This window comes from Macaca fascicularis, chromosome 19 (genome assembly GCF_037993035.2).
Source record: "Macaca fascicularis isolate 582-1 chromosome 19, T2T-MFA8v1.1".
Classification (NCBI taxonomy): Eukaryota; Metazoa; Chordata; class Mammalia; order Primates; family Cercopithecidae; genus Macaca; species Macaca fascicularis.
This window is the reverse complement of record NC_088393.1, coordinates 5,814,038-5,830,705: the sequence shown is the minus strand read 5'-3', so window position 1 is coordinate 5,830,705 and position 16,668 is coordinate 5,814,038. Positions and strand designations below refer to the sequence as shown.

The 16,668-nt window shown below is 59.8% G+C and overlaps 1 protein-coding gene across 11 annotated transcripts in view; it reads right to left on the bottom strand.

Moving 5' to 3' along the window:
• Positions 1-16,668, bottom strand: part of KDM4B (lysine demethylase 4B) — a 185,391-nt gene that overhangs the window by 98,285 nt on the left and 70,438 nt on the right. For 8 of the 11 annotated variants that reach the window (XR_012428267.1, XR_012428268.1, XM_065535027.2 and 5 more), the window contains 3 exons: positions 14,264-14,439; positions 12,971-13,085; positions 6,374-6,567 (listed from right to left, as the gene is read on the bottom strand). Coding sequence is in view for 7 of the 11 variants with exons in the window: in XM_065535027.2 (XP_065391099.1) it covers positions 6,374-6,567; positions 12,971-13,085; positions 14,264-14,439 (485 nt within the window). In the remaining 4 variants the exon portion in view is untranslated. The remainder of the gene's footprint in view (positions 1-6,373; positions 6,568-12,970; positions 13,086-14,263; positions 14,440-16,668) is intronic. The other 3 variants (XR_012428269.1, XR_012428270.1, XM_074025440.1) reach the window with 1 other exon arrangement.

Genomic DNA, 16,668 nt, shown 5'->3' with positions numbered 1-16,668 from the left:
TGATGCTGAGCACTGCTGGGGGGTAGCTGCTGGCCTGGGCTGGTGCTGAGCACTGCTGGGGGGTAGCTGCTGGCCTGGGCTGGTGCTGAGCACTGCTGGGGGGTAGCTGCTGGCCTGGGCTTGTGCTGAGCGCTGCTGGGGGGTAGCTGCTGGCCTGGGCTGGTGCTGAGAGCTGCTGGGGGGTAGCGGCTGGTCTGGGCTGGTGGTAACTACTAGTCAGAGGTAGCAGCTGGCCTGGGCACTGGGCCTGGGGGCCTCACTTGTAACAACTGTGTTCACTCAAAAAGAGGTTCCTTCTGCAGAGAGGGGATACCCCCTCATCAAAAGACTCCCCAGATAACTTCATGCAGGCTAGACGGCTATCTCTACAAGGATACAGCTCCCAGGGACCATGGGCTGGGGCCACTGCAGCGGGTCTCAGTGAGCCAGGGAGGAAGCGCTGAGGCCTTGGAGAGCAGGAACCCAGGTCCTGAGCAAGCTGCCTCGGCTCCTGACACCTTATCATTTTCTAATGACCAGGGTCCCTCTGCCTCCCTGCTGGATCCAATCTGCTCTCCGTGGGAGCTCTCTGTTCTAAACCGCTTCCTCCTTTTCTATTTCTGGCATCCTGGCTCAGTGTGTGTGGCTGGGAAGAGACCTGGCTGCGGTCCCCTGCCTGGGAGCAAGGCACACATCGGGCTGCCCCCATCAGCCTGGTGGGTCTTCTCAGTCTGAGCTCCCCGGGCACTGCAGTGGTTCTGAGCTGCCAATGCAACTCTGTCCCTAGGCACCCTAGCCAGGGTTGGGCCTGGGGTGGCGGAGGAAAGGAGGGAGCAACTATCTCGCTCCTGCATCTTGTTCTGGTGACGGGGTGCAGTGTGGGGAAGCTGAGTTATTAAAACCAATCTGTGACGCTGTCAGGCTCCAGGCAATCTCCATTTCAAACCAGTGCTCAGCTCTGGCAACTGGGGACTGCCATCCCCATGGGGACACCAATCTCTGCCGGAGCCATTTCAGCGGCCACCCAACCTCTGGCGGCCCAGCCAGAGCAAGGCGGCTGGGAGGAATGCCCCGGATCACTGACAGGGGCTGTGCCTTAGGGTCAGTAGACTGGGACCCCTGGGTCCCCACTGCTGGTAGGACCCCCCAGGTCCTGGGCTCAGAAGCTGGAAGTCCCAGTGGTTGGCTCGCCAGCAGCAGCAGCACAAACCCACACCAGGGTCCCAGGCACCAGCGCGCTACCCCGTGGGCCTTCAGGCTGCTGCCTGGGACGGCTCCATCACCCACCAGATTCCTGGGTCCCACTCCAAGGGACAGGGCAGAGGCCATCGTGGGGCCCAACAGCGCCACCTGCAGCCAGGCTGAGGGAGCCCAGGAGGGAGGGAGGTGTCTCCCCCCCAGGCAAGAGCTTGCAGCAGGAGACGGGAGCTGGGAGGCGGGTGGGCTGGGGAGGTCCTGAGGGGCAGTCAGGTGGGCAGCAGAGGGGCGAGGGAGCAGCCCAGCAGCTTCCACCCCAAGAAAAGCCTGGCTTGGCCTGGGTGGGCGACAGACCCATCGACCTGAGGCTCTGCCTTCCACCCACCTGCGGCCACAGGGCAGGAAGCCCGGGCGGGTCCACTGCAGCCCCGGCACCCTCTCTCCACACCCCCGCCCTCACCCCCAGCGTCAGGAGCACGGCTCCTCGGTGCACGCACGCGCCCATGCACACGCGCACACGTGCACATGTGCACACCTCCAGGGACGCCCATGAAGCAAAAGACGGCTGTGCCTGCTAGGAGTCAAGTTTCTCTGGCAGCAAGAAGAAAAGATGCTGTGAAATTCCCCTGAGTGAAAACGCCAGACAGAAAACTCAAGGTGCAGCTGAATCAAAAGGGAAAATTCTCAGCTTGCAGCTCCTTAAAGGTCAAGGGAGGCTGGTGGAGTTTTCTGATAATCCCCTCCTCCCCGGCCTCCCCGGCAGCCCTCCCCTCAGCCCTCAGGAGGGTCTGGCTCATAGCGCCCCCATGGGGGTGGCGTTGCCAGAGCTGAGCACTGGTTTGAAACGTAGCAGTCCAAACCAGGGTCTGGCTCCCCACAGCAGCCAAGAGCAACTGGGGGCTCCGCGCCCTTCACGGGAGCACGAGCTCCGAGACCCCCACCTCCCGCACCTGCATAGGAGACTAAGAGTGTGTCCAAGGTAAATGGAGGCAGGAAGGGGTGGGCGGAGAGATCCCGAAGAAACAGCCAGAGATGACACCGTGGGGAACCTGCATCCCGCCTGGTGCAATGGAGGATTTCCAGACTGCCGCGGGTCATGGGCAGGTCAAGGTCGCAGTCAGGACAAGCGTTCCTCTGCCCCGCTGCTCTTGAGGACTTCACCCGGGTGCAGGATGACCCCCCTCCTGACAAGCAGAGCTGGAGAGAGCCTGGGAGACACCCCTCCCCTAAGCCTGAGCAGAGGTCTCTGTGGCTGCCATGCACATGTGCTGGCCCCGCAGCACTCCTCAGGAGGGCCTTCCTCTGGCCGCCTCAGAGGGGTGCAAGCACCTGACTACGTCCCATCAGCTCACGACGTCCTTGTGAGTCCCTGCAGCCCCGGGAACTCACGGCTCCCCCATCTGGCTTCCCTGCTGCAGTGAGAGCCAAGGCTTCTGCTCTTGGCGGTGGCCCACAGCCCCCTGCATACCCCCAACACTGCCCTGCAGGGTGTCTGATAGGTTGGGGGCAAAAGGGCACCCGAAGACTTGGCCAGACCCCAGCCCAGCGCGTAGGTGCACAGGACTGAACAGTGGGCACTTTCCCAGGCAGCTTGGGCCAGGGCCACAGGGGGGATGGCCGCTCCACTCTCTTCTATGGGGTGCACAGCACAACCCAAACGGCCCAGAAGTACCCTGGGACTCTCCGAGGGCTGGCCAAGACCCGACGTACTCCCACCCAGCCTGGGACTCTCTTCTAGCAGCCATGTAGCATGTGATGCCGCTGGCGGCACTGTGCTCAACCTCATGGGGATGCCTGTGTTTAGTGCCTGGCCTGGGCGGCTCAGGAGGGTGGGCCCTGCAGGGGCTGCCACAGGTGCAGCTCGGGGAGGGGAGGCCTGGAGGAGAGCAGCCGCAGGACTGGCCTTGAAGGGTCAGCTCAGCTAAACCATCCCCACCCCAGGTTCCAGGAGAGTTTTTTTTTTTTTTTTGAGACGGAGTCTCGCTCTGTTGCCCAGGCTGGAGTGCAGTAGCGCGATCTCGGCTCACTGCAAGCTCCGCCTCCCGGGTTCACGCCATTCTCCTGCCTCAGCCTCCCGAGTAGCTGGGACTACAGGCGCCCGCCACCTCGCCCGGCTAGTTTTTTGTATTTTTAGTAGAGATGGAGTTTCACCGTGTTAGCCAGGATGGTCTCGATCTCCTGACCTTGTGATCCGTCCGCCTCGGCCTCCCAAAATGCTGGGATTACAGGCGTGAGCCACCGCGCCCGGCCCCAGGAGAGTCTTGATCTATGGCAAGGAGTGTGGCCTGGACAGTGGCTTCTATGGGGCACAGGCTTCAGGACACCGACCCCAGGCCACTACCCCACCCAGGAAGACCCTGGAATACAGGGTCAAGTGGAAAGCTCGGACCCTCCGCATACCCACCTGCACTCTGGCCCCCAGCCTGGGTGACAGAAGGGGCTGCGGGAAGTCCGGCAGGGGGAAGTTGCAGGTGCTGGCTCTGGTTTCAATCTCCATTGCCAAAGAGATTTTGAGACATTCAGTCGCTTCAGATATTCTTAGCCCCGCTGCCTGAGAGCACCACAGAAGCTGGCCTTTTGAAGCACGTTTCTGTCTGTTATTGACACCAGGCTGTTCACGTCACTTTGACACACAAATCAAGCTACCAAAGTAGCAACAGACCCAGAAAGGTTTAATAAAATGCTGTAAACCTGAGTACATTGACACTTTCTTTAAAATGCCACTGGAATACTCTGAAATGGTTGCAATTACGTGGCTGCAGATGCAAGCAGAGCGGTGTAATTAGGAGACAGATGGGGTGCAGCCTTGGTGATCTCTTGGCTGGGAGCCCTACCAACCCCAAGGGCCCGAGGAGGGGAGAGGGGGGAAGCACCTCCCAGGGGCCCCAGTAGCTTCCTGAACCCCAGCCCAGGGACCAGAGGCCAGGTTCCAGCTACCTTGTCCCCACCCCCCTGCAAGTTGGGAGCGCAGCCTAGAGCAGGAGTCAGCTCCCACGGCACACAGTGAGGATCCCAGAGGCTCCAGAAAGTCACTGAGCCTCTCTGTGCCAGGCCCCTGCTGGGAGCTGGGACACGGGGTGACCAGGGATCCTGCCATCTGCTGGGGAGGACTGATGGCCCGTAGTGGACCTTCGCTAATGCTGGGGTCACCTGGTCTATGCCAGCCCCAAAGGACAGGCATGGGGTGCTGTGGGAACATCTGGGGCCCTGCCTCAGCCCTGGTGAGAGACAGCAGGGAAGGGGTCCCGCGTGCTAAGCAGGCTGAGCTGACTGTGGGGGCGAGTGGGGAGCTCTGGGGGGTTGGGGGACACGCCCTGCAGCTTGAGTCCACATTGTGGCTCCTCTCAGGCCCCTTATGCCAGGCCACACTCAGGCAGCATGAGGTCCCATCCCTGCCATCCCCACCCCTTCCTGGGCAGAAACCAAGACCAAGGTCAGCGCACTTCCGGAATTCCCTTCCTAGAGGAACTGCTGCCTGCTCAGCCTGCCTCGCCCTGGGTGTCTCCCAAGCCGCCTCCCACGACGGGTCGTGGGGAAGGGTAGACATGGGGGTAGCAGCTGGACACCTGCGGCATCAGGTGAAGCAGAGGAGCGGGACAGTGGGGGCAGTCGGGGAGAGGTGCAGGATGTCCTCAGGGGCTGTGTCCTGGACGAACCAGCTCAGGAGAGGCCCTCGGCTCCTGGCACATCCCCGTCAGCCCCTCCGACGGGCTGTTGCCGGGACCAACTGCCACCTCCGGGGAGCCACTGTCCCCTCTCCCTGCAGAGGCCCCTCTGACGTGGCAGCAGGCACCCCCAGCCCTGGCATCTGACCCACAGCAGCCCCAGCCCAGGCTCCCGCGACAGCCAGCAACTCTCGGGGCCCCTCACAGGAGACGGAGCTGCTGGTGCTGCGGTCCTTGGCACTGACATCCTCATGTCTGACTCACTGGCTGGTCCCCCACCTCCCATGTCCCTGACCCCCTGCTTCTGTCTGACCAGGACCCCTCGCCGGCTGCTTGCCACCTCCCGCCCAGCAGGGGCTCTCTGCACAGGGCAGACGGTACCTATGGAGGCACAAACCCAGTCACACTGTGGGCGTCCCGCCGCCCACGCACCCCTGGGAGGCCACGCTTCGCCCCAAGACACATGGGGTCCTCTATAGGGCCTTCCCCTAGGGCTCCACCTGTGCTCGGGACGCGGGTGAGGGTGCGCACAGCTCGCCCCTTCCTGCTCATTGTGCTTTTTTTAAGGAAGAGGTAGAGCATTCTCCCACCTCTTACAACCCCAACCCAAGGAAGGGCCAGGCAGGGCGGAGCTCTTGCGCCCTCCAGGCAGAGGCTCCGTCCTCCTCCAGTGCCAGGACGGCCTGGGAAGATTCCAGGCGTGAGTGAGCGAGGCCCCGGGAAGGGCGGGAGCGCCACCTAGCGGCCCTCAGCGGACGGCGCAGGGCAGCCCCGCCGAGCACCCAGGAGGATCCGCAGTCACAAGCAGAGCCCAGTGACACAGGGCAGCACACACACACATGCACACGCACGTGCATACTCACATACATGTACACTCACACGCGTGCACACACGTGCATTCACACCCAAACCCACATGGCCTCGCTGCAGACGTGCACAGGGAGCCAGTAGAAGGTCCTGGAACTCAGCCCACTACAGCACACCCACGCTGCACCCAGCACCTCCTGGGAAGGGGCAGGTCCACTGCACTCCACACATGACTGCAGCACCACGCCCTGCCCTCCTAACTGCAGGGTCTGGCCCAGACGTGCCAGGGCGGAGACTGCGAGCGAGCAGCTGCAGGGTCATCCTGGCCAGGCCCCTTCCGGGCAGCATGGACAGTGTCCCTTCACCAGGAATCATCTCCCCTTGGCTGTGAGGCGGCACAGCCTGGGCAGCTCAGGAGGCTCAAGACCACGCCCCTGGCCATGGGGACACCAGGGGCCGCTCACAGCTCAATGGCGGGGGCACTCTGGGGTGCAAAGCACAAGCTCTAGGGGCCTGGGAGCTTCGGCCCTACGGGTGCACATCCCCCTCCCCAAAGCTGGTGGGTGACCCCAGGCGATCCGGAAGATCTCCAGCCATCACAGCCCGACTTTTGCTGGCCTCACCTGCTGGGGCCCCTGCCACGGCGCCCAGCCACGTACCTGTGATCCACCCCCGCCGAGTGGCTCTCGGTCCGGCAGGCGGCCAGGGCCAGCGCAGACACTCACCAGGACTTGGGCTCCCCGAAGTGCAGGTAGTTGATGCTGTACAGGTCCATGTCCTCGGTGTGCCAGGCGAAGGTGGTCTTCCACATGCCGAAGTACAGGTAGGGCGTGTTCACGCCCTCGATGATGGTGCCGCACTCACGCTCCACCATGTCCAGGATGGTCCGGAGGCTCCCGATGTTCCACTGGGCCACATCCTGTGGGGCGGCAGAGCAGCGTCGGCAACCGCCCGAGCTGCGAGAACCTGCGAGCTCCGGGGTGCAGGCTAATTCTCCCCCGAAGTCCCGGGGGTTGCTGCCTATCCTCTCCCAGCCCAGTATCTGAGGCCCCCTAGGGGCTGGCCACACCCTGCACACTTCTGTACGCTTTCTTTTTTGTGTGAGACCCTTGCCCAGGCTGGAGTGCAGTGGCAGGATCATAGCTCACTGCAGCCTCAACCTCCCAGGCTCAGGTGATCCTCCAGCCTCAGTCTCCTGAGTACCTGGGACTATAGGCATGGGACCACACCTGGCTAATTTTTACATGTTTTTTTGTAGAGATGAGGTCTCACTACTCTGTTGCCTAGGCTGGTCTCAAACTCCAGCCTAGGCTCAAGTGTCCCTCCCACTTTGGCCCCTCTAAGTGCTGGGGTTGCAGGCATGAGCCACTGTACCCGGCCCAGACACCTTTTCTGAAGGGCTCACCGCCAGCCTAGCCCTTCCAGGAAGGGCCCCAGCGTACATGCCAGTGTGCACCAGGCAGGCAGGGCCTGCCAGATTCCACTGAGCTGCGTGCTTCCTGCTGGGTGGAGGCCTTGTTGCGAAGTCTCCAGTTTGGAAGTGCATAATTAACATTCCCCTAAGACAATGACACGGAAAGAGAAAAACAGTCACCACGTGAGGCTAACCCAGAGATGGTACTGGAGCCAAGGCCCAGTGACAGCCCTTCCACAGCTTCCGACCGAGGAGATGAAGACAGTTTTCAGAACCAGGCAAACAAGGACGGAATCCCCACCCGCCAGGCACATCTATTCTTAATGCAAACAAACTCCATCCTGTCCCAAGAGCTCATAAAATACACATTGCTCACTGCAGTCCCCAGAGGGGCCCACGGCCTGCTGAGAGGCCAAGAGGAGCCCAGACACACTCATGAACTTGAGCTCCTCTCACGGCCCGAATCCGGCACACCAGCTGTTCCCGCACTAGCACGACCGGTCCTCAGACTTGGCAAGACCAGCGGTTCCTTTGCAAGGTGAGCCCTGGCAGGAGCCCGGAAAAGGCAAGGAGGGAGGCAGTGATGAGACCCCGATGGGGAAGAGGGAGGCCCCGGGGACAGGCTGAGCTGGGCACGAATTCATCCTGGGACCAGAGCAAGTCGCTGCTCTGCTCTGGGCTCAGTTTCCCCCGCTGTAAAAGTAGGCTGGTGCATAGAATAGGTGTGGCAAATACATGGCAAGGAAGCCCTGAAGCCCTGAAGCTTCCTCTGGAGACTGTAGCAGGTTGGGCCAGCATAGCCTGTATGCAGCTGCAGAGTCCCTCCAGGGTCATCACTACAGGCCAAGTGCAGGCCAGCCAACCCAGAGGCCCTCATGCACTGGACTCTGAGGCTGAGCTTGCACTTAAAAACAATCTGACAGGATCCATACGAGAAAGACAAGCCCCAGACCAAAAGAAAATACTTTCAAGTCACAACTGATAACCAAAATACACAGCAAACTCTCAAAGTTCAACCAAAAGAAAACAAAAGCCCGGTTAAAGAACAGAAAAAAATGGCCAGGCGTGGTAGCTCACGCCTGTAATCCCAGCACTTTTGGAGGCCAAGGCAGGCGGATCACCTGAGGTCAGGAGTTTGAGACCAGCCTGGCCAACATAGAAAAACTCTGTCTCTACTAAAATAAGGGTGAGAACGGTGGCTCATGCCTGTAAATCCCAGCACTTTGGGAGGCCAAGGCGGGCGGATCACGAGGTCAAGAGATTGAGACTATACTGGCCAACATGGTGAAACCCCATCTCTACTAAAAATTCAAAAATTAGCTGGGTATGGTGGCGGGCACCTGTAGTCCCAGCCTGGTGACAGAGTGAGACTCCATCTCACAAAAAAAGAAAATTAGCTGGGCGTGGTGGCGGGCGCCTGTAATGTAATTCCAGCTACTTGGGAGGCTGAGGCAGAGAACTGCTTGAACCCAGGAGGTAGAGGTTGCAGTGAGCTGAGATCATGCCACTGCACTCCAGCCTGGGTGACAAGAGCAAGACTCCATTAAAAAAAAAAAAAAAAACAAAAAAAAAAACACTGGGCAAAAGATGTGAAGACAGCTCACCAAGGAAACACACAGATGGCAAACAGGCATGCAAAGGGGCACCGCCACGAAGGCTGCCATTGGGGGAATGCAGATTGAAACGGCAATGAGACAGCGCAACGCACCTCCCAGAGCGGCCAGGATGCACAACGCCGACAACTCCAGATGGGGGCGGGGAAGTGGGGCCCTGGGAATGTTTATTCGCTGCTGCTGGGAGCACACAATGGGACAGGCAGGCGGGAGGACAGTTTGGTGGCATCTTACAAAACTAAACGTCCTCTCACCATGTGGTCCAGCAACTGGACTTCCTGGTATTTACCCAAAGGAGATGAAAACTTCGGACCATATTGCCCAGACTTGGAAGGGTCTTTCAATAGGTGAATGAGCAGGCATACTGTGGTGCACCCAGACAACAGAGTACTACTCAGTGCTGAAAAGAAACGAACTCCCAAGCCATGAAAAACAGAGCAACCTTGAACACCTATTGCTTGGTCAAAGAGGCCAATGGGGGCTGGACGCGGTGGCTCATGCCTGTAATCCCAGCACTTTGGGAGGCCGAGACGGGCGGATCACGAGGTCAGGAGATCGAGACCATCCTGGCTAGCACGGTGAAACCCTGTCTCTACTAAAAATACAAAAAATTAGCCGGGCGTGGTGGCGGGCACCTGTAGTCCCAGCTACTCAGGAGGCTGAGGCAGGAGAATGGTGTGAACCCGGGAGGCGGAGCTTGCAGTGAGTGGAGATCACGACACTGCACTTCAGCCTGGGCGACAGAGCAAGACTCCATCTCAAAACAAACAAACAAACAAAACCCAAAGAGGCCAATGGGAAAAGGCTACTGACTGTAGGATTCCAGCTCATGGCATTCTGGAAAAGGCTGATTTATGGAGACAGTGAGACATCAGTGGTTGCCTGGGGCGGGGGAAAGGGAGTGGGGAGAGGGAGGGATGACGAGGTGGAGCGCAGGTGATCATCAGGGTGGTGAGATGACTCCGTGTGACACTGTAATCCTAGCTATTCAGGAGGCTGAGGCAGAAGAATCGCTTGAACCCAGGAGGCGGAGGTTGCAGTGAGCTGAGATTGCACCACTGCACTGCAGCTTGGGCGACAGAGCAAGACTCTGTCTCAAAAACAAAGAAACAAACACACAAGAAACGTTCACAGCAGCATTATTCATAATAGCCAAAAAGAGAACACAGCCTGAATGTCCGTCAGCAAATGAACCAATCACAACCACGCAGGATAAGGCAGATACCCCACTCCAGTCAACACTATGCGGGATAAGGCGGACACCCCACTCCGATCAACACCACGCGGGACAAGGCAGACACCCCACTCCGATCAACACCGCACGGGACAAGGCGGACACCCCACTCCGATCAACACCGCGCGGGACAAAGCGGACACCCCACTCCGATCAACACCGCGCGGGACAAAGCGGACACCCCACTCCGATCAACACCGCGCGGGACAAGGCGGACACCCCACTCCGATCAACACCGCGCGGGACAAGGCGGACACCCCACTCCGATCAACACCGCGCGGGACAAGGCGGACACCCCACTCCGATCAACACCGCGCGGGACAAGGCGGACGCTTCACTCCGATCAACACCGCGCGGGACAAGGCGGACGCTTCACTCCGATCAACACCGCGCGGGACAAGGCGGACGCTTCACTCCGATCAACACCGCGCGGGACAAGGCGGACGCTTCACTCCGATCAACACCGCGCGGGACAAGGCGGACGCTTCACTCCGATCAACACCGCGCGGGACAAGGCGGACGCTTCACTCCGATCAACACCGCGCGGGACAAGGCGGACGCTTCACTCCGATCAACACCGCGCGGGACAAGGCGGACGCTTCACTCCGATCAACACCGCGCGGGACAAGGCGGATGCTTCACTCCGATCAACACCGCGCGGGACAAGGCGGACGCTTCACTCCGATCAACACCGCGCGGGATAAGGCGGACGCTTCACTCCGATCAACACCGTGCAGGATAAGGCGGACGCTTCACTCCGATAAACACGGTGTGGGATAAGGCGGACACCCCACTCCGATAAACACCACACGGGATAAGGTGGACACCCCACTCTGATAAACACCACACGGGATAAGGCGGACACCCCACTCCGATCAACACCGTGCGGGATAAGGCGGACACCCCACTCCGATCAACACCGCGTGGGATAAGGCGGACACCCCACTCCGATAAACACAGCGCAGGATAAGGCGGACACCCCACTCCGATCAACACCGCGCGGGGTAAGGCGGACACCCCACTCCAATCAACACCACGCGGGATAAGGCGGACACTTCACCCCGATAAACACAGCGTGGGATAAGGCGGACACCCCACTCTGATAAACACCACACGGGATAAGGCGGACACCCCACTCCGATAAACACCACATGGGATAAGGTAGACACCCCCCTCTGATAAACACAGCATGGGATAAGGTGGACACTCCCACTCCAAAAATGCAAAACCCAAAAAGCTCCAAGGTCCAAAATGTTCTGAGTACGGATACGACGCCACAAGTGAAAACTTTCACAGCTGACCTCATGTGACCGGTCACGGTTAAGACACAGTCAAAACTTCATTTCATGCACAAAATTATTAAAAACTTTGTATCAAGTTATTTTCAAGCTATGTGTGTAAAGTATACATGAAACACAGAGGAATTTTGTGTTTAGACTTTAATCTGCGGAACTGCAGGTCCCGGTGTTGGCGGTGGGGCTGGGTGGGAGGTGGCTGCATTGCGGAGGTGGATTGCTCTGCCTCATGAATGGCTGAGCACCATCTCCGTGGTGCTGTTCTCACGGTAGTGAGTTCTCGCGAAACCTGGCTGTTGAAAAGCGTATGGCACCTCCCCTTACTCTCTCCTGCTCCTGCTCCCGCCATGTAAGATGGATCAGCTTCTCCTTCACCTTTGCCATGCATGACTCTAAGTTTCCTGAGGCCTCCCCAGCCACGTTTCTTGTAGAGCCTGCAGAAACGTGAACCAATTAAACCTTTTCTTTATTCACTACCCAGTCTCAGGTGTTTTTCTTTTTTTTTTTTCTTGCGACGGAGTCTCACTCTTGCCCAGGCTGGAGTGCAGTGGCGTGATCTCGGTTCACTGCAACCTCCACCTCCCGGGTTCAAGCGACTCTCCTGCCTCAGCCTCCCAAGTAGTTGGGACTACAGGCACCCGCCACCATGGCTGGCTAAGCTTTGTATTTTTAGTAGAGACAGGGTTTTGCCATATTGGCCAGGCTGGTCTTGAACTCCTGACCTCAAGTGATCCGCCCACCTCAGCCTCCCAAAGTGCTGGGATTGCAGGCGTGAGCCACCACACCCGGCCTCTGGTATTTCTTTACAGCAGTGCAAGAACAGACTAATCCAGACTTGGGGCCCATCTCCAAGATATCCCAGTATGTATAGGCAAATATTTTGTCCTAAATTCGAAATACTCTGGTCTCATGCTTGCTTCTGGCGGAGTGGGAAGCAAAGCTGGCTTGTGGCTGGCTCCGTGTTGGGGCGTCTCCCTCAGGCTCTCTACGGTGGGCTCACTTCCAGCCTGAACAGACTCCTCTGTGCGATAAACCAGCACCCTCAGCTCAGAGAGCAAAGCCAGTCCCCTGCAGGCCACAGAGCAGACAGGGTCCACTAAGCAGGGCAGGACCAAGGCTGGCCGTGGCCTCAGGGCAGTCACAGCTTCCTGATCCTGTTCCACACACACCCGCCACGCAGGCCCACGTGCAGGCCCACTTCCGGCGTCCAGCAGGGCCTGGGGGGCCTTACGGCTGAGACCGGGACTCTGGGGATGCCCGCCAGCTGCTCTCATGGAGAGTCCAGCCTGTGTGGACAAGGGGACACTTCGGCAGGCCAGGCTCCAGATGGGAGACGGGATCCCCTCACCCCAGTGTCTCCGGGCCCTGAGCCCAAGGCAGGGACCAGGCTGGAGCTGAATCCAGCAGGTGGCCTGGCGGGCTGAAGACTCAAGGCTCCACAGTACCAGGAAGACGAGCGGCAGGGACTGGAAAAGTACACGTGTTTGTACCACGCTATGGGCCAGCTGCTGAGGCTAGAGGCAGGGCCAGGGTGAGCTCAGGGTGGGGACTGCGGGGTGTGGCAGGAGGGGCCCTGCAAAAATCAGAGAAAGCCTGGATTCCTCTTTCTTCCCTGAAGGACGAGGCCCGCAGCCAGAACCTGGGCAAGGGAGTTAACCTTGCCCGCCTAGAAGCTTCATCTGCCAAGACAGAGTCTTGTTCAGGGCCCTCCCACCACCACCCACGAGGAAGCTGGTCCCTGTTCTTCCCCGGGAACTCGTACTTACGTCATCGTACAAAGAGCCGCTGATATCAGCCCCATAGATCGGGGAGACAAAGGTGAGATTCTTCCAGTATTTGCGTTCAAGGTCGTCAAAGTCCTGGTGCCGTGGGGTACAGTACCTGGTGAACAAACACCCCAAAACCAGCTCAGGGTGGGGCCTGGGTGCCACACAGCCCATCCTCAGCCACCAGGAACCCGGGACACCCATGAAAGAGGTAGGAGGGGCTTGGCTCAGACTGCCTGTGCCCCCGCCTAGGGTGCCACGTAACCTGCTCACGGGTGGGAGAGAGCAAGAGAGAGCATTTCCACGGGCGAGCAAGTGGCCCAAACCCATGTACCCGTCCTCCGTTATCCTGGCCCGGGGCGCCCACATCAGAACACAAGCCAGGGGGAGTGGGCAGGGGAAAGAGGTCCTGGGTGGCTCTTCTTATCCCTGTGTGGCAAAGACCAAGCTCAGACGACAGACTAGGGGGCTGGGAAGGCCGGGTGAGCAGGACAGACCAGGCTCCGCTCTGATGCCAGAGCCACAAGGCACGCGAACCTCAGAGAGCCACAGGGTGGAGGCCACAGACGGGGAGGAGGGCATGGCGACGGGGAGGAGGGCATGGCGACGGGGAGGAGGGCATGGCGACGGGGAGGAGGGCATGGCGACGGGGAGGAGGGCATGGCGACGGGATGGGCCTGCGGAGCACGGAGGCTGCATGGCTGCGCCTGTTGAATCGGGGAGCCGTATTTGGAACGCTGCCAGTACACGCAGGTGCCATGTGTACCTGGGTACATGCCCATAGATGTGCCCACATGGATGTGCCTGTGTCCAGTGCACGTGCCCACATGTACCCGTGTGTGCCTGTGTAGAAACGTGTGTGTGCCATGTGTACCTGTGTGTGCCTGCGCATGGACATGCATGTGCTCTGTGTACCTATGCGTGTCTACAGGTGCCCTCGTGTGTGCCTGTGCATGTGCCCGCGTGGAGCCAGGGAGCCCTCTCTGAGGAGGGGCCACCAGCCCAGGCGTCACAGGAGGGTGTGGAGGACGCGGTCCCAGGCCAGGGCACCACCCGACATGCACTGGTGAGCCCTGGGAAGCTGAGGCGAGGGCGGCATGGGTCAGCCCAGGCGGGGAGAGGGTCCGGATCCACACTGGGAACAGGGGTTGCCACAGCCCACACAGGGCACACAGAGCAGGCCGGCCATGCTGTTGGGGCTGCATGTGCTGCACCTTATCTGCCCCCAGGGCCCCCATGAGCAGGTGTGGCCCTGGGGACGGGGGTCAGGTCCGCCCCACCTGCCCCACGTACTTCTCGCTGTTGGCCAGGCGGCGGTACTCGCCCACTGTCATGGCTTTCTTCTGGATGTTGTACTGCGTGAAAAGGCCCGACTGGCCCGTCACCACCTGCTGGATGGGCGCCGGGATCACCACGTCGTCTATGTCGTCATACGTCTGCCGCGGCTTCCACTCCTTCGGGGGGATGATCTGCAAGACCAAGATGGGAGTCAGCGGCTCCCTCAGAGCCTCAGGGCAGGGTCAGAGAGCAGACTGTGCCACCGGCTCCCCAGAGACCGGCACCCCCAGATCTGCACCTCGGGACATCCCCTGGGGCATCAAGAAACCCCCGTTGCCTTATCAAACTCCCCAGGAGACTCTGCAGCCAACAAGGGCTTCACCTGCTAGGGCAGAGCCATCCCCAAGGCCTGGGAAGCTGGGTATAGCACCCCCCCGACACGTGTATGCAGGATTAGACTCAGCAAACATAGCTGGGACTGGGTGTGTGTGTTCCGGCATCTCGAGGCTCAGAGACTCGTATCTGGGGGCATTTAGTGTTGTTGTTTTTGAGACAGGGTCTTGCTCTGTCACTCAGGCTGGAGGGCAGTAGCACAACCATAGCTCACTGCAGCCTCCAACTCCTGGACTCAAGCAATCCTCCCACCTCAGTCTCCTGAGTACCTGGGACCACAGACTTGCACCACCACACTCAGCTAATTTTTAAAAAATGCTTTCATTTTCTCTAGAGATAGAGTCTCATTTTGTTGCACAGATTGGTCTCGAACTCCTGGCCTCAACTGATCCTCCCATCTCAGCCTCCCAAAGTGCTGGGATTACAGGTGTCAGCCGCTGCGCCCTGGCAAGGCATTTTCTAAAACGGGAATCTTCATGCTTGGTTATAAGCACTGCAGCTCATCATGCCCTCTGGCAGCAGGAAATGAGAACGGCACCCACTGGCCACCAAGAGGCCACCGGGGCCACATGCAGCTGGAGACCAGGGCTTGGAGCCCAGACACTCGCTCCAGTGGCTCCCCTTGGTTGAGACCCACTATGGGGCAACCCAAGTTCTAGGAATTAGGAATCACTGGGAAACAGATCCCGCCCCCATGGGCCTCCGCCCCGCCTGGAGTGGCCAACAGGAAGCACAGGCGCGGGGAGGGTGACAGCACCACGTGGGACGGGGGCAGGGGCCATGGGGCAGGACAGGAGCTATGTGGAGCTGGGCACTGTGCAGAGTGTGCTGGGGCCCAGCGCACCCATCCCCAGGATGGGAGGAATGGCAGAGCTCCCATCTGACCGCTGAGGAAACTGAGGCACACAGCAATCCACAACACAGCCCAGGGCACCCTGGGGTGGGCGGGCAGACTATGGCCCAAGACCTCTAGCCTGGAGGCTGTGTGAACTTCCACCACCCCAGAGAAGCCCCAGGCCACCTCAGACACTGGGACTTGCAGAGAGGACAGCAGAGGAGGACAAGGACCAGCACCCGTCAGAGGCGGCGTGGCAGCCAGAACCCGGTGGCTTCACCCCATTCAGGAGCTGAGGGACCAGGGCTATCCGGGGGTACACGCCTAACCCTGGGCTCCTGGCCTTGTCCCCAGCCTCATGTTCCCTCCTCTGGTGGGGGTGAGCCTATGGGCTGACAAGACCAGATTCCAGACTGCTGGTGGGCACCACGGGCCTTGTGGGCACCAGGCACCCTTCTGTGCAGGCCCCGCAGGCACTCCGGGGCTGCCACACCCAGTCCTGGGGTGGGCACTGTAGGCCCCATGCCTCCTTCCAGGGGTCGACCAGGCCACTCACTGCACAGGGAAAAGGAACTAACCCACCCACTTCAGCTCATGTGCCAGGAATCTGGGAAGCCGCCCCTCCATGCTCAGGGCCACCGAGGGAAGAGCTGTATGTTGAGGCCCACGTTGCTGGTAGCTTCCAGAATGGCTGAAATCCATTTACTGTCCCCAAGGACCCAGCAATCACATCAGTGAAGAAACTGTTTTGCTTGGCAACGAAAACACTTATCCTCCAGGTGCCTGTTAACGACAGGAAGGTGCTGCCTCCGTGGCCGGCATGCGCAGGTTTCTTTAGCAAAAGCAGTAACAGCAGCAGCAGCGCAGCCGCAGCGAGCAGGTGGCTCTCAACTGAGGGGGGGGTCTTATTCCCCGGGGGACACCTGGCCATGTCTGGGGACATCTGTGGCTGTCACGACTGGGGGTGCTCCTGGCATGAGGTAAGTGGAGGCCAAGGAAGCTGCTCAGCACCCTGCCAGTGCCCAGGATGGCCCCACCCCGGAGAACAATGCAGCCCCAAGTCCACAGTGCCAAGCGAAGAGAAGCGCTAATTTAGAGTTAAACCGAGACGAGGCCGGTCCCAAGGAAAGGATGGTCCAGGTTAGCGCCGGCTCTCTCTGAGACTCTCCACCCCTTCCATGTCCAGTGTGGC